At 44.1% G+C, this 27,559-nt stretch overlaps 1 protein-coding gene across 2 annotated transcripts in view; it reads left to right on the top strand.

Annotated features, from left to right (window-relative positions):
- The first annotated feature begins 657 nt into the window (after positions 1 to 657).
- The window catches only part of cyth1a (cytohesin 1a), a 122,700-nt gene continuing 95,798 nt past the window's right edge, over positions 658 to 27,559 (top strand). The window contains exon 1 of one of the 2 annotated variants that reach the window (XM_042317877.1): positions 658 to 910. In XM_042317877.1, the coding sequence (XP_042173811.1) occupies positions 892 to 910 (19 nt within the window). In that variant the 5' untranslated portion in view covers positions 658 to 891. Of the gene's footprint in view, positions 911 to 17,009; positions 17,496 to 27,559 lie in introns of those variants that run through there. The other variant, XM_042317875.1, reaches the window with a different exon arrangement.

Consider the following 27,559-nt stretch of genomic DNA (forward strand, 5'->3'; position numbering starts at 1 on the left):
CTTGAGTGGCCCACCAGAGCCCGGATTTGAACCTGATTGAACATCTCTGGAAAGACCTGAAAATAGCTGTGCAGCAATGCTCCCCATCTAGTCTGACCCAGCTTGAGAGAATATGCAGAGAAGAATGCGAAAAACTCCCCGAATACAGGTGTGCCAAGCTTGTAGCGTCATACCCAAGAAGAATCGAGGCTGTAATCGCTGCATATGTGCAGAGTAAAGGGTCTGAATACTTACTGAAATGTGATATTTCCTTTTTTTTCTCCCCTATTTATAAGCAAAAATGTTCATTCTTGTTTTTGCTTTGTCATTGTGGGGTATTGTGTGTAGATTAGGGGGGAAAACATTAATCAATTTTAGAATAAGGCTGTAACAACAAAATTTGGAAAAAAGTCAAGTGGTCTGAATACTTCCGAATGGACTGTCATTTTACAGTGTCATAAAAGTCTGAATATTAACATGGGATCTCATATATTTCACTAAATAATGCATGGCACCGGCATCATGCAGGTGCAACGAAATTTATTTCTGAGCCAATTGTGTTAGTTCTTCACAATAGTAAACATGTAAATGAGTAAAAGGCATAGTATCTGACATTAAGTTATAGCGCGTGACATCATCTCTGAAAGGAGGGGCCATGATCGTGCGGTTTCTCTGGATGGATTGATGTTCTCAAAGCTCTGCCTGCATACCTAGCTACTCTACATAACTTACAACCGATTCACTTTCAGCAGGAATAGAAGAAATATGAAAAAACGCGTTCTAATCAGTTGGGGACTTTAGGGAGGGGTACATCCAGGCAGACTGACAACCGGACACGCGTGGGCGGTCGTGTTGGAGATATCGGCTGCAGCAGAGGGAGCGCAAGAAACTGAAGCCTACAGCAGCATCAGTATGGATGGGGAGAATTATGGTAGGTTGTTTATCTTTCCGTCACTTCATATAGATAACGCATACTCACGCGTGTAAACACCTGTCTACAGTAAACATGACCGTTAATTCAGTGTTAGGTTTAAAGCGTTCGCTTTTAGGCTTTACCAAAAGCCATGATCTGCGCGTGATGATGAACACACAAGTCGACTAGATTCATGTCACGCTACATACAGTTCCGATGTGTCAAGTTCAAGATTGGCGGAAGTTGTTTAGGTTTCGGCTACCTGATGAACAGCACAGGTAGTCTGGTCGGAATTCATGGGCTATAAAAAGACATGCATGCTGAATTATTGAACATCATGGTGGTGAAGCTTTGCGCCAGGGATGAAGATGGGAAATGTTCCATAGGGAACCATATACATTTGTATCTATATCGGCACTCAAAGCAGGGCTCCTTTGATTTCAATGGGACTCCCAGGGACTCCATTTTTTAAAATATATATATGAAAGCATTGTTTTTATAGAAAAACTGAATGAATACGAATAAATATGCTAAAGTTTTGTCAGATTCTTCGTTAAATGGCATCAATACATAGATGCATTCAGAAAGTATTCAGACTCCTTCACCTTTTCCACATGTTACGTTACAGCCTTATTCTAAAATTTGTTAAATAAAAATAGTCTTCATTAACCTACACACAATACCCCATAATCACAAAGCGAACGTTTTTTTGGAAATTGTGGCAAATTTATAAAAAATACAAAACATAAATGCCTTATTTACATAAGTATTCAGACCCTTTGCTATGAGACTTGAAATTGAGCTCAGGTGCACCCTGTTTCCATTGATAATCCTTGAGATGTTTCTACAACTTGATTGGAGTCCACTTGAGGTATATTCAATTGATTAGACACCTGTCTATATAAGGTCCCACAGTTGACAGTACATGTCAGAGCAAAAACTAAGCCATGAGGTTGAAGGAATTGTCCGTAGAGCTCCTAGACAGGATTGTGTCGAGGCACAGATCTGGGGGAAGGGTACCAAAAAATGTCTGCAGCATTGAAGGTCCCCAAGAACACAGTGGCCTCCATCATTCTTAAATGGAAGAAGTTTGGAACCACCAAGACTCTTCCTAGAGCTGGCTACCTGGCCAAACTGAGCAATAAGGGGAGAAGGGCCTTGGTCAGGGAGGTGACCAAGAACCAGATGGTCACTCTGATAGAGTTCCTGTGTGGAGATGGGAGAATCTTCCAGAAGAACAACCATTTATGTTGCACTGCACCAAACAGGCCATTATGGTAGGGTGGCCAGATGGAAGCCACCCCTCAGTAAAGGAATATGCCAAAAGGCACCTAAAGGACTCTCAGACCATGAGAAACCAGATGATCTGCTCTGATGAAACCAAGATTGAACTCTTTGGCCTGAATGCCAAGCATCACGTCTGGAGGAAACCAGGCACCGCTCATCACCTGGCCAATGCCATCCCTACGGTGAAGCACGGTGGTGGCAGCATCATACTGTGGGGATGTTTTTCAGCGGCAGGGACTAGGAGACTAGTCAGGTGGAGGAAAATGTGAACAGAGCAAAGTACAGAGAGATCCTTGATGAAAACCTGGTCCAGAGCACTCAGGACCTAAGCACACAGCCTAGACAATACGAGTGGATTCGGGAAAAGGTCTCAATGTCCTTGAGTGGCCCAGCAATGCTCCCCATCCAACTTGACAGAGCTTGAGAGGATCTCTGGATCTGCACAGAAGAATGGGAGAAAGTCCCCAAATACAGGTGTGACAAGCTAGTAGTTCATACCCAAGAAGACTCAAGGCTGTAATCGATGCTAAAGGTGCTTCAACAAAGTACTGAGTAAAGGGGTCTGAACTTGTGTAAATGTCATATTTTATTTTTAATACGTTTGCAAAAATGTCTAAACCCATTTTTGCTTTGTCATTATGCGGTATTGTGTGTAGATTGATGAGGAAAAAACAACCTATTTAATCAATTTTAGAATAAGGTAGTAAAGTAACAAAATGTGGAAGAAGTCAAGAGGTCTGAATACTTTCTGAATGCACTGTATAGGCTGTGTGTTGCTTCAGTCCAGCCATATACTAGTCAGGTGATGCATGCACCAGATAAACAAGCCCCAGTGTAAACTGATCTCTTTACAGGAAGTTAAATGCTATGCATGAGATCATCTCACACTTCAGGAGAGTCATCCTTGATGATGTCATTCCTTGACTCCATGGGGTCGTCATCATGCTCCTGATTATGGAGACTTGATTATGTCAATGATTTATTAGTTAGCTTGCTGATTCCCTAATGCATCTGAAAATAGAAGCTGGTGGCTGCAATGGCCTCATTGCAAGATATCATTTGCTGTTTTTGTCTCAGTGGGAGTGGTGTTTTTGTCTCAGTGGGAGTGGTGTGTTGGCTGTTACTGTCTCAGTGGGAGTGGTGTGTTGGCTGTAGAGGACTGTTACTGTCTCAGTGGGAGTGGTGTGTTGGCTGTAGAGGACTGTTACTGTCTCAGTGGGAGTGGTGTGTTGGCTGTAGAGGACTGTTACTGTCTCAGTGGGAGTGGTGTGTTGGCTGTAGAGGACTGTTACTGTCTCAGTGGGAGTGGTGTGTTGGCTGTAGAGGACTGTTACTGTCTCAGTGGGAGTGGTGTGTTGGCTGTAGAGGACTGTTACTGTCTCAGTGGGAGTGGTGTGTTGTAGAGGACTGTTACTGTCAGAGGACTGTTACTGTAGAGGACTGTTACTGTCTCAGTGGTAGTGGTGTGCTGGCTGTAGAGGACTGTTACTGTCTCAGTGGGAGTGGTGTGCTGGCTGTAGAGGACTGTTACTGTCTCAGTGGGAGTGGTGTGCTGGCTGTAGAGGACTGTTTCTGTCTCAGTGGGAGTGGTGTGTTGGCTGTAGAGGACTGTTTCTGTCTCAGTGGGAGTGGTGTGTTGGCTGTAGAGGACTGTTTCTGTCTCAGTGGGAGTGGTGTGTTGGCTGTAGAGGACTGTTTCTGTCTCAGTGGGAGTGGTGTGTTGGCTGTAGAGGACTGTTACTGTCTCAGTGGGAGTGGTGTGTTGGCTGTAGAGGACTGTTTCTGTCTCAGTGGGAGTGGTGTGTTGGCTGTAGAGGACTGTTACTGTCTCAGTGGGAGTGGTGTGTTGGCTGTAGAGGACTGTTTCTGTCTCAGTGGGAGTGGTGTGTTGGCTGTAGAGGACTGTTACTGTCTCAGTGGGAGTGGTGTGTTGGCTGTAGAGGACTGTTACTGTCTCAGTGGGAGTGGTGTGTTGGCTGTTTCTGTCCACGTATTCATTTAATAGACCTGAGAGACGGGAGGTTCAGGGTCCTCCCACTACGCTACCATCTGTCACTTATCTGACAGTTTGTGCTGCATGCTTTATTGCTTTACTGGTTATACTTTTACTTGAGTCCCCCGTCATGAGGCATATAAACACACAACATGACATACAGCAGCTTAAGTCATGAGCAGTCGTAACAGTTGAAGTTGAGAAATTACAACGGACTTTATAGTGACACAACAATGTAGGTTAGGTCAGCAAACTGGTTCAGCTATTTCATGGCTTGTGTCATGACAGTGTAAAATAAGTCTTGTCTTAAGTTGACACCAACAGTCATGATTGGCAACTGTTATGTCATTGTTATGCCAGTTTAATGTAGGCCTTATGACAGGGGGTTCAATTAAAATATGACTTATGTAATAATGAGCTGTGATGTGACGAATAAGAGAGACAGGATGTAGGAATGTAGTCAGCACATTTAGACCCACTCAGTGTTCCTGACACTCCTCAGCTACGTCCCAAATGGGACCCTAATCCCTACATAGTGCACGATATAGGGAATAGGGTGCCATTTGGGACACAACCCTCTTGTCAAAACCACTGGTAAGAATGTCATATTATCATCCTCTTTCTGGAATGCATTTGGATTATTCAGCATAACTACAGGCTCCCGAGAGAGGATAAAAGTAATCCTTGCTTTCGCTCAAGAATAGTGTGTGTGTGTGTGTGTGTGTGTGTGTGTGTGTTTAATCGAGTCAGACAAAGAAATACTGTTTAGCCTAGTTGTATATTTTATGTTGCATCTTCAGAGAATATGTTCTCAGTCTGTTGCCATCCTTTCCTGGGTCTCCTTACTTACTCTGCAGAGGGGGATGTTGCTAGGTACCCACCGTCAACCCTATCTTGCCCTCTCAGGACACCAGACCTTTTTATGCATGGCTGTGCTGCTTAATTTAGCATTAGCTTCCACACCGTCTTGTGTTACTTTCATGACATACGACCTTCGTGACTGACTATGTTCCGTAGCCTAGTGGAAAGGAGCGTTGGAGCCAGTAACCGAAAGGTTGCTCGTTCGAATCCCAAGCCAGCAAAAAATATATATATTGCCCTTGAGCAAGGCTCTTAACCCTAATTGCTCCAGGGTTGCCGTTGATAATGGCTGACCCTGGCTGTGACCCCACTCTCTGAGGGTGTTGGGATATGGGAAAAAAACACATTTACAATTCACACTTCTAACATGTGAAATACTCAAATAGAACAAATATAAGCGAGTGTTTGTATTTGTCCTATTTCACACATTACATGTGTGAATTGGACATTTGTTTTTGCACTTTACCACATTGTGATGTCAGAGAAGTTATAGTGCATTGTTTCTTTCGCCATATCAACAAGGTTTTAGTCCGTTGCTACTTTATCATTTCAGTATTACTTTATAGACTCAGTAAAGAGGTCAATGGAATGCAGACCGTGGGGGATAGAAGACTGATGCCGGATTGGCGCACATTCAACAAATCTGATCTAGCAATGTGGATATTTATCAAATTCGTCATGACTGATGTATTGTAACAGGCCCACAATGTGGTTACTAAAGTCCCTTTTTGATATATTTGGCTGTTTTCACTGCATAACATTTAGAAGTGGTCCCTTTTCAGGTTTAGAAGTAGTGACTGCTAAATGCTAACACCGTTCGTATAAGCTGGTAGGATAGCTAGCATACAGAAATCGGTGTTGGTAGTCAAAGTCATATTTAACTGTAATGCAGTTGATTGGTGACGATGACATGAATATGTATTGGAGTTGACATCCATATAAGCATTATGCTCTGATTTGTACCTCAACACAGTGTGAAATATAAACAATAGCCTCAATTTTGGCACGTTTTGCTAGTGGCAATGAGGAGATTTTGATTCTTTCCCCCACGTATTTCCATGGGATTTCCATCATTTTAGTCAAGTTCCATTGACCTCTTTACCACATCTATGATATCAGCGAAAAGGTTATATTCCATTATTACTTTGATGTCAGGGGAAAAGGTTATATTCCATTATTACTTTGATATCAGGGGAAAAAGTTATATTCCATAGTTACTTTGTGATGTCAGAGGAAAAGGTTATATTCCATTGTTACTTTGTGATGTCAGAGGAAAAGGTTATATTCCATTGTTACTTTGTGATGTCAGAGGAAAAGGTTATATTCCATTGTTACTTTGTGATGTCAGAGGAAAAGGTTATATTCCATGTCAGAGGAAAAGTAAAGGTCAGGTCTGCTTGTTTAATGCTACAGTCTCAGATAGCATTTTAGATACTGTTCAATATGTTCAATATCTAGTTCTTTGTACATGATGAAGTGCACCCACAGAGGAAGTACAGTCAGTGGCTCAGGTTGCTGTTGTGATTTCAGGTGTGTGTGTGTGTGTGGTTCCCGTGGTTACAGCTGCTAGACGGCAGGCCCTGCCTATTCCTGTTGGTGTTCCTGTGGCCCTTCTCTCATGCTGTCAATCTGACTGATGGTCCCGCCTCCTAGACAGAATGACTGACATGTAGTTGGCCAAGCACATCGTTCTGACAGATGGCACCACCTTCTAGACAGAATGACTGATGTGTGGTTGACTGAGCACGTCGTTCTGACAGATAGCCCCGCCTTCTTGACAGAATGACTGACGTGGTTGGCTGGGCCTGTTGTTTACTTCAGTCATCTCAGCTCAGGTGGAGTTTAGCTGTTTGGACTTATTTCGGAGACCTGAGATTAGAAGGGCTCTTACAGACAGCACATTTTAAGCACTGCTTCACTCTCATATGCAAAACACTCTGTCAGAAATCAGCCGCCCAAAACTCCCTGTAGTGCGTATAGCCACCCGCTGTGGTTAGAAAGACACGATCTGAAAATGAGAGAGAAAAAAGTAACTGTCACATTGAAGCGGATGTTAATCAGTTAGTTGATCTTTCCTCTCACTTCCTCTCTGAAATACACACCTCTGCCTCTGTCTATATCTGTCTGCCTGTCTATCTCTGTCTGCCTATCTCTTTCTCCCTGTTTATTTCTGTCTGCCTCTGTCTGCCTCTGTTTGCCTGTCTATCTCTGTCTGCCTGTTTATCTATGTCTGCCTGTCTATCTCTGTCTGCCTGTCTATCTCTGTCTGCCTGTTTATCTATGTCTGCCTGTCTATCTCTGTCTACCTCTGTCTGCCTGTCCATCTCTTTCTTCCTTTTTTATCTCTGTCTGCCTTGGTCTGCCTCTGTCTGCCTGTTTATCTCTTTCTCCCTGTTTATCTCTGTCTGCCACTGTCTGCCTGTTTCTCTGTCTGCCTGTTTATCTTGTCTGCCTGTCTGTTTATGTCTGTCTGCCTGTTTATCTATCTGTCTGCCTGTCCATCTCTTTCTTCCTTTTTATCTCTGTCTGCCTGTCTGCCTCTGTCTGCCTCTCTTTCTCCCTGCCTGTCTACTGTCTGCCTGTTTCTCTGTCTGCCTGTCTTTTGTCTCCCTGCCTTGCCTATCTCTGTCTGCCTGTTTATCTCTCTCTGTCTGCCTGTTTCTCTTTCTCCCTGTTTATCTCTGTCTATCTGTCTGCCTGTTTCTCTGTCTGCCTCAATCTGCCTGTCTATCTCTGTCTGTGTTCTTCTGCCTGTTTCTCTGTCTGCCTGTCTACCTCTTTCTGCCTCTGTCTGCCTGTTTTACCCCTGTCTGCCTGTTTATCTCTGTTTGCATGCACTGTCTACCTCTGTCTGAGCCACAAGGGACAAATCAAATTTTATTGGTCGCATACACATGTTTAGCAGATGTTATTGCGGGTGTAGCGAAATGCTTGTGTTCCCAGCTCCAACAGTGTAATAATATCTAACAATTCACAACAATACACACAGATCTAAAGGTAAAAGAGTGGAATTAAGAAATCTAGAAATAATAGGACGAGCAATGTCGGGAGTCCAGACTATAAATATATATACAGTACCAACTAGTCAAAAGTTTGGACACGCCTACTTACTCCAGGGTTTTTCTTTATTTTTACTATGTTCTACATTGTAGAATAATAGTGAAGACATCAAAACTATAAAATGGCACATATGGAATCATGTAGTAACCTAAAAAGTGTTAAACAAATCGAAATATATTTTATATTTGAGATATGGACTTGGTATTTTACCAAATGGGGCTATCTAATGTTTGCCACCCCTACATTGTCACAACACAACTGATTGGCTCAAACGCATTAAGAAGGAAAGAAATTCCACAAATACACTTTTAACAAGGCACACCTGATAATTGACATGCATTCCAGGCAACTACCTCATGAAGCTGGTTGAGAGAATGCCAAGAGTGTGCAAAGCTTTCATCAAGGCAAAGGGTGGCTGCTTTGAAGAATCTGAAACATAAAATGTGTTTGGATTTGTTTAACACTTTTTTGGTTACTACATGATGCCATGTGTGTTATTTCATAGTGTTGATGTCTTCACTATTATTCTACAATGTAGAAAATAACAAAAATAAAGCAAAACCCTGGAAGGAGTAGGTGTGATGGGATGTATAGACATTATGGACAGCATATTGATAGAATATATAGTGTGCCTGCAGAATACATAGGATAGAATAGTGTATGCACAGGGACAAGAGAACTAACATGTTAATGTCACGCCCTGACCTGAGTATTCTTTGTTTTCTTTATATATTTTGGTTAGGTCAGGGTGTGACATGGGTGTGTTTTTGTCTTATTCTAGGGTGTTTGTACTGTCTAGGTTTTTTTTGTAGATTTATGGGGTTGTTTCCATCTAGGTGTTTATGTAGGTCTATGGTTGCCTAGAATGGTTCTCAAATAGAGGCAGGTGTTTATCGTTGTCTCTGATTGGGAACCATATTTAGGCAGCCATCTTCTTTGGGTATTTCGTGGGTTATTGTCTATGTTATGTTGTACGTTAGCACATTGTTTATATAGCGGTCACGTTCGTCTTATTCGTTTTGTTGTTTTTGTTTAAGTGTTCTTCGTGTTCTTCATTAATAAAGAAGAATATATTCTAACTACGCTGCGCTTTGGTCTACTCCATACGACGATCGTGACAGTTAAACTTGTTACCCAGATGAAGGTAAGGTACCCTGACCAAACCATAGGTTCTATGTGAAAATTCAACTTAAATGGAAGTTAGCATTTGTCCCTAAGACGTTTGTGGAGCATTCACGATAACCATAGTGCTGGAGTTTCTTCCTCTGCTGGCTAGCTGTACCCTGACACTGTGTTCCGTAGTTATTCTAAGCTATCCTACTTGTGTAAGCAGCCTCTTGTGATGCTTAGAACATCAGTGGATCAGGAGGGCTGTTGTTGCTTTCTCCCAGCTGCTGTTCTGAGTCACTGGGGGGATGCTAGCTAGACTGGTGTGTGGAGTTAATAATCCACCTCCACACCACTGTACTCAGTAAATAATCCAGCTACACAGTACAGTACTCAGTAAATAATCCACCTACACAGTACAGTACCCAGTAAGTACTCAGTAAATAATCCACCTACACAGTACATTACTCAGTAAATAATCCACCTACGCAGTACACTACCCAGTAAATAATCCAGCTACACAGTACAGTACTCAGTAAATAATCCACCTACACAGTCCAATACCCAGTAAGTACTCAGTAAATAATCCACCTACACAGTACAGTACCTAGTAAGTACTCAGGAAATAATCCACCTACACAGTACAGTACCTAGTAAGTACTCAGTAAATAATCCACCTACACAGTACAGTACTCAGTAAATAATCCACCTACACAGTACAGTACCCAGTAAGTACTCAGTAAATAATCCACCTACAGTACAGTACTAGTAAGTACTCAGTAAATAAATCCACCAGTACCAGTAGTACAGTAAATAATCTACCTACCCAGTAAGTACTCAGTAAATAATCCACCTACACAGTACAGTACCCAGTAAGTACTCAGTAAATAATCCACCTACACAGAACAGTACTCTAGTAAGTACTCAGTAAATAATCCACCTACACAGTACAGTACCTACACAGTACAGTACCCAGTACAGTACTCAGTAAATAATCCACCTACAGTAAATTATCCACAGTACAGTACTCAGTAAATAATCCACCTACACAGTACAGTACAGTACCCAGTAAATAATCCACCTACACAGAAGAACAGTAAATAATCCACCTACACAGTACAGTACCCAGTACAGTACTCAGTAAATAATCCACCTACACAGTACAGTACCCAGTACAGTACTCAGTAAATAATCCACCTGCACAGAACAGTACTCAGTAAATAATCCACCTACACAGTACAGTACTCAGTAAATAATCCACCTATACAGAACAGTACTCAGTAAATAATCCACCTACACAGAACAGTACCCAGTACATTACTCAGTAAATAATCCACCTACACAGAACAGTACTCAGTAAATAATCCACCTACACAGAACAGTACTCAGTAAATAATCCACCTACACAGAACAGTACTCAGTAAATAATCCACCTACACAGAACAGTACTCAGTAAATAATCCACCTACACAGTACAGTACTCAGTAAATAATCCACCTACACAGAACAGTACTCAGTAAATAATCCACCTGCACAGAACAGTACTCAGTAAATAATCCACCTACACAGTACAGTACCCAGTACAGTACTCAGTAAATAATCCACCTGCACAGAACAGTACTCAGTAAATAATCCACCTACACAGTACATTACTCAGTAAATAATCCACCTACACAGAACAGTACTCAGTAAATAATCCACCTACACAGAACAGTACTCAGTAAATAATCCACCTACACAGAACAGTACTCAGTAAATAATCCACCTACACAGTACAGTACTCAGTAAATAATCCACCTACACAGAACAGTACTCAGTAAATAATCCACCTACACAGAACAGTACTCAGTAAATATCAGTTTTCATCCAGTGTTTGTGTGTTTTTCAGTCTGCTCTGACTGGTTGCCACCCCTGGCCAGTATCCCCTGTACTCTCCATACTCTGTATCTCCCTGTGGTCCTGTATGGTTCAGTTGGTAGAGCATGGCGCAGGTAACACCAGGATTGTGGGTTCGATTCCTGGATCCACCCATATGTAAAATGTATGGGCGCATGACTGTAAATTGTCATTCTATTTCTCTGCAGTGGAGATGTTGCTAGATACAGTCACCCGAGCACACTAACCTTCTGAGGGCACCAGGCTCTCTTATGCACTGCCGTTGCTTGGTCCTGTATGGCTGTTTCTGCATGGCAGTTTTGTAGAATTCTGCTGCGCAACACAAGATGATGTTCTCTTTTGTAGGAGTACCAGCCATGTCTGCCTGAACAAATGAGGGATGTGGAAGTTGTGATGGATGAATTTGATCGAAACAAGCATGACCCGGGTCATGTTCATTGGGCACATAACAGGGGAAACTGCCTGAAAGGGAGTGAAAACACAGTGAAATGTTTTGCTACGGTGTACGCTAATGAACACGACCCAGGATACTAGTGGATAATGGCGATGCTGCCATTAAACCAAGATGAACTTCCTATTGCTTGAAATGCCCACTTGGTGGCAGTATCAGATAGCTCATCAAATTACAGTTCAACACTGATATAAACAGAGAAAATACAATACCAATATTGTAAGGACAGTATTGTAAACACTGTATTGTCTTTACAAGTCAGCTAATTAAAAAATATAGGTCTCAATTCTGAATCGTGAATTTTAACATGGTTTATTTCATGAAGGCATAAATGACAAGGCTATTAACTTGTTATGAACTATGCCTATGTTTGATGAACAATCTTGACAATTGGATTAACAGTTTTCATTATACTTTTGGTTTATAGAAGCAGTTGCATCCAGCTCGAGTCAACATTTAGGACACTTCCTTATTTGAAATTCCCTGAGAGGTGCACAAATAATGATTTGGGAGCATCATGTGAGAAAATGCTGTGATGTTTAGCCATTTCCCCTTAGGGGAGAACTCTGCTCCACCTAACCTCGAGTTCAGTGCCTTTCTCAAACGTCATGTTTCTGCGTGTGTGTGCATGCGTGTGTGTCTGTCTGTCGGAGTCACTGCGTGTGTCTGTGTGTGTGCATGCGTGTATGCCTGTGTCTGTCGGAGTCACTGCGTGTGTCTGTGTGTGTGCATGCGTGTATGCCTGTGTCTGTCGGAGTCACTGCGTGTGTCTGTGTGTGTGCATGCGTGTATGTCTGTGTCTGTCGGAGTCACTGCGTGTGTCTGTGTGTGTGCATGCGTGTATGCCTGTGTCTGTCTGAGTCAGTCACTGCGTGTGTCTGTGTGTGTGCATGCGTGTATGCCTGTGTCTGTCGGAGTCACTGCGTGTGTCTGTGTGTGTGCATGCGTGTGTGTCTGTCTGTCGGAGTCACTGCGTGTGTCTGTGTGTGTGCATGCGTGTATGCCTGTTTCTGTCGGAGTCACTGCGTGTGTCTGTGTGTGTGCATGCGTGTATGCCTGTGTCTGTCGGAGTCACTGTGTGTGTCTGTGTGTGTGCATGCGTGTATGTCTGTGGCTGTCGGAGTCACTGGGTGTGTGTGTATGTCTGTGTCTGTCGGAGTCACTGGGTGTGTGTGCATGCGTGTGTGTCTGTCGGAGTCACTGGGGGTGTGGGCATGCGTATGTGTCTGTGTCTGTCGGAGTCACTGCGTGTGTCTGTGTGTGTGCATGCGTGTATGCCTGTGTCTGTCGGAGTCACTGTGTGTGTCTGTGTGTGTGTGTGCATGCGTGTATGTCTGTGTCTGTCGGAGTCACTGGGTGTGTGTGCATGCGTGTGTGTCTGTCGGAGTCACTGGGGGTGTGGGCATGCGTATGTGTCTGTCTGTCGGAGTCACTGCGTGTGTCTGTGTGTGTGCATGCGTGTATGCCTGTGTCTGTCGGAGTCACTGTGTGTGTCTGTGTGTGTGCATGCGTGTATGTCTGTCGGAGTCACTGCGTGTGTGTGTGCATGCGTGTGTGTCTGTCGGAGTCACTGCGTGTGTCTGTGTGCGTGTATGCCTGTGTCTGTCGGAGTCACTGCGTGTGTCTGTGTGCGTGTATGCCTGTGTCTGTCGGAGTCACTGTGTGTGTGCATGCGTGTATGTCTGTGTCTGTGAGTCACTGCGTGTGTGTGCATGCGTGTGTGTCTGTGTCGGAGTCACTGCGTGTGTGTGCATGCGTGTATGTCTGTCGGAGTCACTGCGTGTGTCTGTGTGCGTGTATGCCTGTGTCTGTCGGAGTCACTGCGTGTGTCTGTGTGCGTGTATGCCTGTGTCTGTCGGAGTCACTGCGTGTGTCTTTGTGTGTGCGTGTTTTGTGGTCATGCATGTGTGTGTCTATGTATTTATGTGCATAGCCTGCATAGTCTTGGTGCATAAAGATGTGTGTGTGGCTAAAGGCAGCTATAAGAACTGTGTGGAGACTGTTGTCGTATAGTAATACCAGAGGTGTTAGAATTAGAACAATGACGCCCAGCTCCCTGTGCTCTGACCCCTCTGTCCATCACTATGACACTTGGGGATGGATGGCTTCTGTCTGGACCCACAGAGCCCAGAGTGTCGGTCTGTGGAAGGCCAAATAATGACACTCAACCACAATTGGGGGAAAATAAAAGTAAAATAATGGGTCTCTGTTTATTACACACACACACACACATTTCTTCATCCCGGACTACTATACCAGGTCCCACAGTCCCTTGCCGTACAATGGAGATGCATAGCCTACATATTAAAACCAAAACAGAAGCAGGGTTTGTGCTGACTTCACAGAGCAGGGTCTTGACCGTCCCTCTCGTGACGGGCCTGTTACACTGGAACGATGACATGCAGCTGCAGCACTTTGGGTACTTCCTCCTGACTCTGCAGCTTCAGACTGTGTCCCAAATTGCACCCTATTCCCAATATCCATCCTTCCAACTCAACTCTGGACTGGAAGCCAGTTCCACTGTGTGTTTTCCATTGCTCCCCTCTAATCAGAGACTGATTTCGACCTGGGACACCAGGTGTGTGAAATTCATTATCAGGTAGAACAGAAGACCAGCAGGCTCCTCACCTCGTAAGGTAAGAGTTGAATACTGCCCTGTATAGTGCACTACTTTTGACCGTGGTCCATTTGGGATGTCGACCCTGGTCTGGGGTCAGTGTTGGAGTCTTCATCCCGTGGTACAGTCAGGCAGGGCTCTGGTGAAGGATGCCAGTCATGTCTTCATTACCACCCCACAGCATCACCTCCTCCCCCCACCCCATGGCCCTCAGTCAGTATGTAAGGCTCTCCCGCTGCTCGTGACACAGCCTGATTGGCAGAGAAGGAGGGGATGAGGCACCTGATTGGCAGAGAAGGAGGGGATGAGGCACCTGATTGGCAGAGAAGGAGGGGATGAGGCACCTGATTGGCAGAGAAGGAGGGGATGAGGCACCTGATTGGCAGAGAAGGAGGGGATGAGGCACCTGATTGGCAGAGAAGGAGGGGATGAGGCACCTGATTGGCAGAGAAGGAGGGGCTGGACACCTAATTGTCAGAGAGGGCGGGATGAGGGCACCTGATTGGCAGAGAGGGTGGGATGAGGCACCTGATTGTCAGAGGGTGGGATGAGGCACCTGATTGGCAGAGAGGGTGGGATGAGGCACCTGATTGGCAGAGAGGGCGGGATGAGGAGGCACCTGATTGTCAGAGAGGGTGGGATGAGGCACCTGATTGGCAGAGAGGGTGGGATGAGGCACCTGATTGTCAGAGGGTGGGATGAGGCACCTGATTGGCAGAGAGGGTGGGATGAGGCACCTGATTGGCAGAGAGGGTGGGATGAGGCACCTGGTCAGAGAGGGTGGGAGGCACCTGATTGGCAGAGAGGGCGGGATGAGGCACCTGATTGGCAGAGAGGGCGGGATGAGGCACCTGATTGTCAGAGAGGGTGGGATGAGGCACCTGATTGGCAGAGAGGGTGGGATGAGGCACCTGATTGTCAGAGAGGGTGGGATGAGGCACCTGATTGGCAGAGAGGGTGGGATGAGGCACCTGATTGGCAGAGAGGGAGGCATGAGGCACCTGATTGGCAGAGAAGGAGGGGATGAGGCACCTGATTGGCAGAGAAGGAGGGGATGAGGCACCTGATTGGCAGAGAAGGAGGGGATGAGGCACCTGATTGGCAGAGAAGGAGGGGATGAGGCACCTGATTGGCAGAGAAGGAGGGGCTGAGGCAGAATGATGGACACAGTGATGGCTACTTGTGTTTAAGAATTGAAATAGTGTTTGACACTAGGTGAGTGAATGACACCAGGTGAGTGATTGACAGATGGTAGAACTCACAGTGACAGTAAATTATTGCTAGCTTGTCTGCCGTGGAAGGTAAACTGGGCTGCACTCCCCAAAGAGAAATAGAAAGCGAAATATGAATGCAGGAACCAAATCTCATTTGAATCAAAGGAGTCAAATCCCGTTAGCACTGTGAATCTGTGTTTATTACTGTGAAGAAAAGGCCCCTTGTGTTTGTCCCAAGTGTGATTTTGTTTTTGTGAGTAACTGCAATAGAAGAGAAGAAGATCATAATCACAACAAATGAATCACAGATTCTTGTCCAGGAACAAATCATTTCTTTTTAACCTGTTGCCAAGCAACAATGAGTTCTGGATTTGTACATAAAGGCTGTGTTCCAATGGGACCCTATTACCTACATAGAACACTACTTTTGACTCTGGTCAAAAGTAGTGCACCGTGTAGGGGATAGGGTTCCATTTGGGATGCATGCAAAGGCTTCATAAACCAATCCTGAGGAAGGATAAAACCAAAACAGAGGAATGAATCTGATGCACTGCTTTAGATACAGTAACCACAATATCTGTACATTTAGAAGACGCTCTTATCCAGAACTACTTACAGGAGCAATTACAGCGGAGTGCCTTGCTCAAGGGCACGTTTTTCACCTAGTCGGCTCAGGGATTCGAACCAGCGACCTTTCGGTTACTGGACCAACACTCTGAACCTCTAGGCTACCTCTAGTAGATTAGCCCGGTCCCAGATCTGTTTGGCCTGTATGACAATGACCATAGGACAGCACGAACAGATGTAGGAACCAGGCTAAGACATCTGTGTGTGTGTGTGTGTGTGTGTGTGTGTGTATGACGTCTTGCTTTAAATGTCTATACACACAGACAATTGCAAACGTTTCACGTTTTTCAGATAGGCATGTTGAAGTGTATATCTTGGTCAATGTCGTGCAGCTTTTGACAGGTTATTTCAGTATACCACTTTCATAGTGTGGGATGGTTTAAAGAATCCAAGGTCCAATAAGCCTTGATTTGCTGGACATACGGTGCTTCCCAATGATCTCTCCTCCTTCCTGAGGTGTGCCCTTGTTCCCTTCTCTCCACACATTTAAAAGCACTGGATCGGTGTAGTTATTGGTTACATGGAGTTCTCATATACCAGTCATTTCAAGGGATGTGACCCAAGAGTCTAGATAAAAGTCTATTAAAAAACACCCCGTAGTATTCTGACGGATGACTAAATATTCCTATAAACATGATCCTTTGAACTGCTTCAGGTCTTGGTGCTGCAGAAAATATTGATGTTATCACGGGTGGTGTTTTTCAATGCATCTTTGTGTTGAGAGAGAGAGAGAATTTGCCCATAAGGTGAGTTAATATGTGCTCCAACACACAGCCTGAGAATGTGTTTGTGTGTGCAATCTGTTTAGTCTAAGAATATCTTGCAGAGTTACTGTGCAAAGTAAGAAGGGAGCGCAAGAGACACACAGCGAGAGAAAAGAGGCTCAGAGAGAGGGAGCAGAATAGAGGAAGAGAGAGAGGGAGCAGAATAGAGGAAGAGAGAGAGAGGGAGCAGAATAGAGGAAGAGAGAGAGGGAGCAGAATAGAGGAAGAGAGAGAAAGCAGCAAAGAGTTCAGCTGCGGCTACTGAAGAGAAAGGATAGAAAGACTGAAATCCAGAAAGAGAGAGAGAAATAAAGGAGGAGATGAGGGTGAATGAAAAGTGCTTTGACTGCTTGAAGTGCCAGTGAGACACACCAGGACCTGAGGAGGAACGTGTTCCATGGACGGCAGCCGTCGGCTGAGGAGGCAGACAAGAAGGAGCGAAGAAGGGGATGAGGAGAGCTCTCTCTCTTTCTCTCTCTGGAAAGAAGGGAGACTGGCCTTCACGACAACTGATCCCTTCTCCACCTCCGTCTGCCGAACTGTATCACAGGGAATGAAAGAGAAAGCCCCTCAGACACTCTCACACCCACACTAGTACACTAAGAATCCTTCCCCCCATCCACACACACAGTTTTGACTGAGCCGTCATGGGGACAGTGAGCGAACTTTGCGCATCCAGTTTCCAAGCGTTCCTGCATCCTGCGGTGAAGGATCCGCCTCCTCCAGGTAGGATGGGCTGCCTTGGGAACCAACTATGTGGACTAGACAGCCTATGGTCAACAGATGATTGATGGTTGTCTTGTTGCCTGCCTCTCTTAATGTATTCATGGTGTTGCCACAGTCAGCAGGATATGGGGAAATGTCATGTTCCACTTTGGTTGAATTTCATTATCAGGTGCCTTGGGTTTATTTTCATATTGTAGATAATGTACCTATGTAAAGGAGAGTTGCTCTCCCTCTCTCTGAAATACTTGATCGATGTGATCATGTTACTATTTGATCAATGTTTTGTTCATGTGTCTCTTGGAGATGTACAGTATGATACTCTATGTTGCTTTCTGTGTTGTCCAGAAGGGTATGTTAGTTTGTCTTTCTGTGTTGTCCAGAAGGATATGTTAGTTTGTCTTTCTGTGTTGTCCAGAAGGGTATGTTAGTTTGTCTTTCTGTGTTGTTCAGAACGGTATGTTAGTTAGCCTTTCTGTGTTGTTCAGAAGGATCAGTTAGTTTGTCTTTCTGTGTTGTCCAGAAGGATATGTTAGTTTGTCTTTCTGTGTTGTTCAGAAGGATATGTTAGTTTGTCTTTCTGTGTTGTTCAGAAGGATCAGTTAGTTTGTCTTCAGTGTTGTTCAGAAGGATGTTAGTTTGTCTTTCAGTGTTGTTTCTGTTAGTTTGTCTTTCAGTGTTGTTCAGAAGGATGTTAGTTTGTCTTTCAGTGTTGTTCAGAAGGGTATGTTAGTTTGTCTTTCAGTGTTGTTCAGAAGGGATGTTAGTTTGTCTTTCAGTGTTGTTCAGAAGGATCATGTTAGTTTGTCTTTCAGTGTTGTTCAGAAGGATCATGTTAGTTTGTCTTTCAGTGTTGTTCAGTTAGTTTGTCTTTCAGTGTTGTTCAGAAGTATCAGTTAGTTTGTCTTTCAGTGTTGTTCAGAAGGGTCAGTTAGTTTGTCTTCAGTGTTGTTCAGAAGGATGTTAGTTTGTCTTTCAGTGTTGTTCAGAAGGGTATGTTAGTTTGTCTTTCAGTGTTGTTCAGAAGGGTATGTTAGTTTGTCTTCAGTGTTGTTCAGAAGGATGTTAGTTTGTCTTTCTGTGTTGTTCAGAAGGATGTTAGTTTGTCTTTCTGTGTTGTTCAGAAGGATCAGTTAGTTTGTCTTTCTGTATTGTTCAGAAGGCTCAGTTAGTTTGTCTTCAGTGTTGTTCAGAAGGATCAGTTAGTTTGTCTTTCAGTGTTGTTCAGAAGGATCAGTTAGTTTGTCTTTCAGTGTTGTTCAGAAGGATCATGTTAGTTTGTCTTTCAGTGTTGTTCAGAAGGATCAGTTAGTTTGTCTTTCAGTGTTGTTCAGAAGGATATGTTAGTTTGTCTTTCAGTGTTGTTCAGAAGGATATGTTATTTTGTCTTTCAGTGTTGTTCAGAGGGATATGTTAGTTTGTCTTCCAGTGTTGTTCAGAAGGATATGTTATTTTGTCTTTCAGTGTTGTTCAGAAGGATATGTTAGTTTGTCTTCCAGTGTTGTTCAGAAAGATGTTAGTAAGAGTCTGATAATATCAGATGCCAGATTACATTTCTCATTGGATGAGAGGGCAACAACAATCCTCTGAACAGGTGCAGCCATTGGAGTGGGTGTTGGTTCCTTGACAAAATGTGTGTGTGTGTGTGTTTGGTGCTCGCGTGCGTGTGTGCCCATGCACCTGTGTGTGTGTGTGTGTGTGTGTGTGTGTGTGTGTGTGTGTGTGTGTGTGTGTGTGTGTGTGTGTGTGTGTGTGTGTGTGTGTGTGTGTGTGTGTGTGTGTGTGTGTGTGTGTGTGTGTGTGTGTGAAGCATGAACACGTGGCTTCCCCAGAGGTAATAACAAACCACTGGGACAGAGATATCTGTAGCTAATGAGCTGGTTTCATTAGTGTTCAGTTTAAGACCTTTCTCCCTCTAAACAGAGCAGTAGTGGAGTGAGCCCAGCTAATGCCATTAGTGAGAGCACATGTAATCCCTGTAGCACCTACCCACACACACTGCCAGAAGAAATAGGCATACCTTCTGACAGTAAGCATCTCTGTAACTAGCTCACTAAATCTAGATCTCACACCATCAATACATGGACCCGTAAACAAATGCCTGTACAATCACAGATACCTCCACTGGCTTCCATCCCAGCAGACACAATGACATACAGTTTTAACACACCTCTGGCCTCTCTTCTTTTACTGGTCCTATATTGAGACAATAATAGGTTACTGTACCTTTAATTACTTTGGGCTTCAGTCTCTTTGTGGGCGTGGTTTCAAATCCCACTGCTGCCACCAAATGTTTAGAGTGTACAAAACAGGTTCTTGACCTTATTTCATTGGAAAATTACTGTGTCCTCATAGACAAAGGGCACCGCGGTAGTGTTAATTTAGGATCATCTCCTAAACCCAGATTACCAGGGTCCGTTGCTCCTCTATAATCTATCATCACAAACTAGGAGGTTAAGATAGTAGTTTGTAGCCTCTCCAGTGAATCAGTAATGGGTGACGGGGTTTGTTTATGCACGCCATCTGTCTCTCCAAACTTCAGATTTCATTCTCTTACTGTAAGTCTCAACAAGACAGACGTATTAGAATGTGATGGTGCCAGAGTGATATTGTGAAAGGACGGTAGGGGTGGAGGGGCAAGTCATGTGTTGTTACTCCATCACCTTGAGAGCAAGTGCCTCAGGGGAATTAGTTGTCCTGGGGATAATCATTTGGGACTGTTTGCTAGCTTTTTGACATTTTAGTCATTAACAGACACTCTTATCCAGGGAGATTTATTTACAGGTGCAATTAGGGTTAAGAGCCTTGCTCAAGGGCACGTCAACAGTCGGCTTGGGGATTCGAACCAGCAACCTTTCGGTTACTGGCCTGACACTCTTAACCTCTAGGCTACCCGTGGCTGTGTGGGAGAGTGTTGTGTTGACATCGCTCAAGGCAAGGGGTTTGTTCTTCAATGTGCTAGCCCCTTCGCAGCTGATAGCGTGCAGCAGACCAGGGTGGTTACAGTGGGGAAGTGATGCTGATTGTGATGTTGAAATACCTGAGTCAGCGCTGGTGGCTATGTGTGCAGAGAGAGAAGTGACTCTTTAGGACAGGGGACAGTGGGGACGTCTGAACTAGATTTTCCTGGAACTAAGACAGCTGTGACCACGGTAACAATCGTAGTTGTCACGACAACATGTGCAGCGGGCAAAAATAGTTGAAATTATGTCACATTGATGTCCTAATAACATCATAATAATGTAATTTCAACCAGTTTAACTGTGATGGTGTTATTTCAACCAGTTTTGCCCAGGTGGCCTGAGGACCTGGTTGGACCATGGGGCAGAATGGGCAATGTTAGGATATTAGGTCTGTTGTTAGGTTTCAGTCAGTTACATCATGGCAGCAAGCTGATCTCTTATCCCACATTTCTTCAAACTGGGCTGAATCATCATTGCTCATTGGGTTGGACTTGGGCTCCGCACAGGTCATCACCAGCCTGATTCAGCTTACCAACCAGCTAGGGTTGGAGAAAAAACCTATACAGGAGGGTATCTCTCCAGGAACAGGGTTGGAGAGCCCTGATTTCACCCATGGGATGACTAATAGTCACAACCATTTCCATGTTAGTGCACCACGATAGTATGTACATTTCACCGTTCATTTGTCAGACAGCGCATGGTTCAGGTCGCCAATGTTTTTCCCTTGTAATTGAGACAGTGAATTTGAAAGGCATGTATGATATCATATGACTGATTCTTAATTAGAGGAAGGATCATCAGGACGATGAAAGACTGATTCTTAATTAGAGGAAGGATCATCAGGACGATGAAAGACTGATTCTTAATTAGAGGAAGGATCATCAGGACGATGAAAGACTGATTCTTAATTAGAGGAAGGATCATCAGGACGATGAAAGACTGATTCTTAATTAGAGGAAGGATCATCAGGACGATGAAAGACTGATTCTTAATTAGAGGAAGGATCATCAGGACGATGAAAGACTGATTCTGATTCTTAATTAGAGGAAGGATCATCAGGACTGATTCTTAATTAGAGGAAGGATCATCAGGGACGATGAAAGACTGATTCTTAATTAGAGGAAGGATCATCAGGACGATGAAAGACTGATTCTTAATTAGAGGAAGGATCATCAGGACGATGAAAGACTGATCCTTAATTAGAGGAAGGATCATCAGGACGATGAAAGACTGATTCTTAATTAGAGGAAGGATCATCAGGACGATGAAAGACTGATCCTTAATTAGAGGAAGGATCATCAGGACGATGAAAGACTGATTCTTAATTAGAGGAAGGATCATCAGGACGATGAAAGACTGATTCTTAATTAGTGGAAGGATCATCAAGACGATGAAAGACTGATTCTTAATTAGAGGAAGGATCATCAGGACGATGAAAGACTGATTCTTAATTAGAGGAAGGATCATCAGGACGACGAGGGACTCATTCTAGAAGCGTGGGGGGCTTGGGGATAATTAGGAGATTCATATCGGTGCAATTAAAAGTCTCTGTCTACATTCCAAATGCACCCTATTCTCTATGTAGTGCACTACCCATAGCACGCTGGTCAAATTATTGCACTATATAGGGAATAGGGTGCCATTTGGGCCTCTGTGGCTGTCTTGTCTGAGGCTCAGAGGCAGGTGTTTGACTCTAATAGCTCCTCTGCCGCTAGACGTTTGACATGGAAGTTGGTCCTCTGGGATCAAAGCCAAGCCGGGGGCAGCTGTGGAGAAGGAGATGTGGTTGCTGGCTTCTGCTCTGGGTGCACAGAAACTTGTATGTCAGCAGTATGCATTGTGTTAAACAAGACTAGGAAATGTGCTTTAATCAGCCACCAACACTCTAACCGCCTTCCTTCCATTTGGTGGCATCCAGACAGGGCAGCAACATCTCCAGCAGAAAGGCCCAGTATAAAGGATGTTAGCAGCTGGCTGCAATGATACTTCATGATAGTAATTATAGGTATATGATGATTAGAATCATATATTTGATTCCTCCATGATTTTAATTTTTTTGACCTTTAAAGGCAAATTCTTATTTTTAATGACAGCCTAGGATCAGTGGGTTAACTGCCTGTTCAGGGGCAGAATGATAGATTTGTACCTTGTCAGCTCAGGGGTTTGAACTTGCAACCTTCCGGTTACTAGTCCAACACTCTAACCACTAGGCTACCCTGCCGCCCCATGATGGCCCTATGATGATTAGAATCATATATTTGATTCCTCCATGAAGGGCCTATGATGATTAGCATCCTATCTACTGTCTGTCTTGTATACCGTTGATATGCCATGTTGATTTGATTGTATTGCCATAGGTTGGTTTTGGACTGCCTCCAAGTATATGTTGGTTCTGCAATTCATCAATGGTTCATCAATGTACACAGTGCAGGTCCAGGCACCTGTGCACTGCAGTGACAGCAAGACCAGGTCTACTGAAATAAGCACCGTTTGGATGTATTTTAGTGACATTTTCCACCTCAGCTTCTGTAGTTGGTAAAAGTAAGGAATCCGATGCTGGTAATGTAGAGAAGTGAATGTATCTAATGCCGAGCCAGACAGAGACACCAGACTGTCTGTCAGAAACTTCAAAGAGACTTGAATGTGGGAATCCAAACAGAAGCTCATAGAATGTACAAATCTCTGGCTTTTCAAAAGTACTGCCTGCCTGCCTGCCTGCCTGCCTGCCTGCCTGCTGTTTCTCTCTGTGTGTGGAATGAAAGGAGATGAGCACACAGAGGCTGGGTGTAAATACCTCCTTCCTAACAGAGGTAAAGAGAAGGAAATTGGCCCAGCGTTTAAACATATGAGTCCTCTTTAGCCTGATACATTGCTTTCATGTCTATCACTCAGACTGGTAACGTTACCCATAGAGTAGTCATGTCTATCACTCAGACTGGTGACTGGTAACATTACCCATAGAGTAGTCATGTCTATCACTCAGACTGGTAACATTACCTATAGAGTAGTCATGTCTATCACTCAGACTGGTAACATTACCCATAGAGTAGTCATGTCTATCACTCAGACTGGTAACATTACCCATAGAGTAGTCATGTCTATCACTCAGACTGGTAACATTACCCATAGAGTAGTCATGTCTATCACTCAGACTGGTAACATTACCCATAGAGTGAGTAGTCATGTCTATCACTCAGACTGGTAACATTACCCATAGAGTAGTCATGTCTATCACTCAGACTGGTAACATTACCCATAGAGTAGTCATGTCTATCACTCAGACTGGTAACATTACCCATAGAGTAGTCATGTCTATCACTCAGACTGGTAACATTACCCATAGAGTAGTCATGTCTATCACTCAGACTGGTAACATTACCCATAGAGTAGTCATGTCTATCACTCAGACTGGTAACATTACCCATAGAGTAGTCATGTCTATCACTCAGACTGGTAACATTACCCATAGAGTAGTCATGTCTATCACTCAGACTGGTAACATTACCCATAGAGTAGTCATGTCTATCACTCAGACTGGTAACATTACCCATAGAGTGAGTAGTCATGTCTATCACTCAGACTGGTAACATTACCCATAGAGTAGTCATGTCTATCACTCAGACTGGTAACATTACCTATAGAGTAGTCATGTCTATCACTCAGACTGGTAACATTACCTATAGAGTAGTCATGTCTATCACTCAGACTGGTAACATTACCCATAGAGTAGTCATGTCTATCACTCAGACTGGTAACATTACCCTATCATCAGAGAGTAGTCATGTCTATCACTCAGACTGGTAACATTACCCATAGAGTAGTCATGTCTATCACTCAGACTGTCATGTCTATCACTCAGACTGGTAACATTACCATAGAGTAGTCATGTCTATCACTCAGACTGGTAACATTACCTATAGAGTGAGTAGTCATGTCTATCACTCAGACTGGTAACGTTACCTATAGAGTAGTCATGTCTATCACTCAGACTGGTAACATTACCTATAGAGTAGTCATGTCTATCACTCAGACTGGTAACATTACCTATAGAGTAGTCATGTCTATCACTCAGACTGGTAACATTACCCATAGAGTAGTCATGTCTATCACTCAGACTGGTAACATTACCCATAGAGTAGTCATGTCTATCACTCAGACTGGTAGCATTACCTATAGAGTAGTCATGTCTATCACTCAGACTGGTAACATTACCTATGAGTAGAATGATTGTCTTGTCCCAGGCTGGGCTCCAGCAGCACCCGTCTAGTCAGGAGGCCTGTATTTCACGCACCCTCTGCATCCCAAATGGCACTCTATATTCCCTATTTAGTGAACTACTTATGACCCATAGAGCTCTGGTCAAAAGTAGTGCACTATATAGGGCCTATGTAGGGAATAGGGTTCCATTTGAAAATCAGCCAAGGGCTGTCATCAGTCACACTCTGGAGCCCTTGACAGCCCTGATGGACCCTTCAGGACACATACTAATGTGTGTGTGTGTTAACTTTTCTGTATGTGTGTTCATGAGTGGGCCACAGTACAGTGTTTTGACATCTACCATAGACCACACTGCTCCAGGCTCCTAATAAGAACAGCACAGGACTCATTATCTTGCAATAATACTCTAAATAATACTCTCTAAATAATACCACACTCCTCACCATGAACCATAGCATCAATGGATAATCATAACATCTGGCTGAAATGGCATCACTTCAACAGTGGGACTGGGGGAATACTGGTTCAGCTCAATGATTCTTGAGTTACTTCATAAGCATACTGAGCTTTCTACTGTATGTATAGTATAGGATATGTGCTTGTGATGCATAAAGTCTAGTTTGTCACAACACACATGTGCATGCCTACACACACACACACAATTCAGTCCCACACACATGTGCATGCCTACACACACACACACAATTCAGTCCCACACACATGTGCATGCCTACACACACACACACAATTCAGTCCCACACACATGTGCATGCCTACACACACACACACAATTCAGTCCCACACACATGTGCATGCCTACACATGCCTACACACACACACACAATTCAGTCCCACACACATGTGCATGCCTACACACACACACACATTCAGTCCCACACACATGTGCATGCCTACCACACACATGTGCAGTCCCCACACACACACACACACAATTCAGTCCCACACACATGTGCATGCCTACACACACACACACAATTCAGTCCCACACACATGTGCATGCCTACACACACACACACAATTCAGTCCCACACACATGTGCATGCCTACACACACACACACAATTCAGTCCCACACACATGTGCATGCCTACACACACACACACAATTCAGTCCCACACACATGTGCATGCCTCACACACACACACAATTCAGTCCCACACACATGTGCATGCCTACACACACACACACACAATTCAGTCCCACACACATGTGCATGCCTACACACACACACACACAATTCAGTCCCACACACATGTGCATGCCTACACACACACACACAATTCAGTCCCACACACATGTGCATGCCTACACACACACACACAATTCAGTCCCACACACATGTGCATGCCTGCCACACACACACACACAATTCAGTCCCACACACATGTGCATGCCTACACACACACCCACACACATGTGCATGCCTACACACACACACACAATTCAGTCCCACACACATGTGCATGCCTACACACACACACACACACAATTCAGTCCCACACACATGTGCATGCCTACACACACACACACAATTCAGTCCCACACACATGTGCATGCCTACACACACACACACAATTCAGTCCCACACACATGTGCATGCCTACACACACACACACAATTCAGTCCCACACACATGTGCATGCCTACACACACACACACAATTCAGTCCCACACACATGTGCATGCCTACACACACACACACACACACACACATGTGCATGTCCCACACACATGCATGCCTACACACACACACACAATTCAGTCCCCACACATGTGCATGCCTACACACACACACACAATTCAGTCCCACACACATGTGCATGCCTACACACACACACACAATTCAGTCCCACACACATGTGCATGCCTACACACACACACACAATTCAGTCCCACACACATGTGCATGCCTACACACACACACACAATTCAGTCCCATTCAAAATCCCAAATCCAACTTCTGGTCCCCACAAGTACAGTTAAACACGTCCACACACTCAGGCCTGCCTCTGCCTGGGGATTCATTCCAGGTTAATATCTCTGTCTATGTTGCATTCAGCTGATACACCCCAGACTCGTCTCTCTATGACATCACCAGCACCCAACAAAGGATAGTGCAGTGCCTGATGGGAAAATAAATAAACGTTTAGAAAATAAAACAGTATGAGGCAATTAGGTAAATGACTGCATATTCTCCCTGGGGACTGTCTCAATAGTTTTATTAATGTGCTATCTTTCATCATAATTTGTGCTACTCTTGCATTGAGGTAATATCTTTATTTTCCCATTATGTTGGCCTGGGAAACTGTAATACATACAAATGTCCTGAAGAGGTCAGTCTTACCATTTGGGATGTTTGGGCAAAGTTAAAAGAGCTGAGTGTTTTTAGTGGGTTTAATGTTAATGTCACGTATACTCCCTCTCCAGCCTCTAGGACATCAGGCTGCTGATTATCCTGCACACCTGTCACCATTGTCATGCGCAGCAGCGCCTCATGACACTCACCTGGACTCCATCACCTCGTTGATTATCTTCCCTATATCTGTCACTCCCATTAGTTCTTTCCTCAGGTGTTATTGACTCTGTTTTCATGTCGGTGTTTGTGTGTCGTGTTTTGTTTATTTATTAAAACAATCACTCCCTGAACTTGCTTCCTGACTCCCAGCGCACTCGTAACAGTTAACCCATTTTAGTGTGTCAATATGCTCTATAAGCCTTGTTCAGATTGGTCCAGTGCTACTGCCAACTCCTTGGCACCTTGGGCTTGTGTCAAACTCAATCACAATGTCCCAAGCCATTATACAATGTGTCCTTGTAAACCACACTGTACTCTGCACACTAACCCTTGTGATTTCGGAGGATTTGC

The sequence above is a fragment of the Oncorhynchus tshawytscha genome, unplaced genomic scaffold (genome assembly GCF_018296145.1).
Source record: "Oncorhynchus tshawytscha isolate Ot180627B unplaced genomic scaffold, Otsh_v2.0 Un_contig_5665_pilon_pilon, whole genome shotgun sequence".
In the NCBI taxonomy this organism is placed as follows: domain Eukaryota; kingdom Metazoa; phylum Chordata; class Actinopteri; order Salmoniformes; family Salmonidae; genus Oncorhynchus; species Oncorhynchus tshawytscha.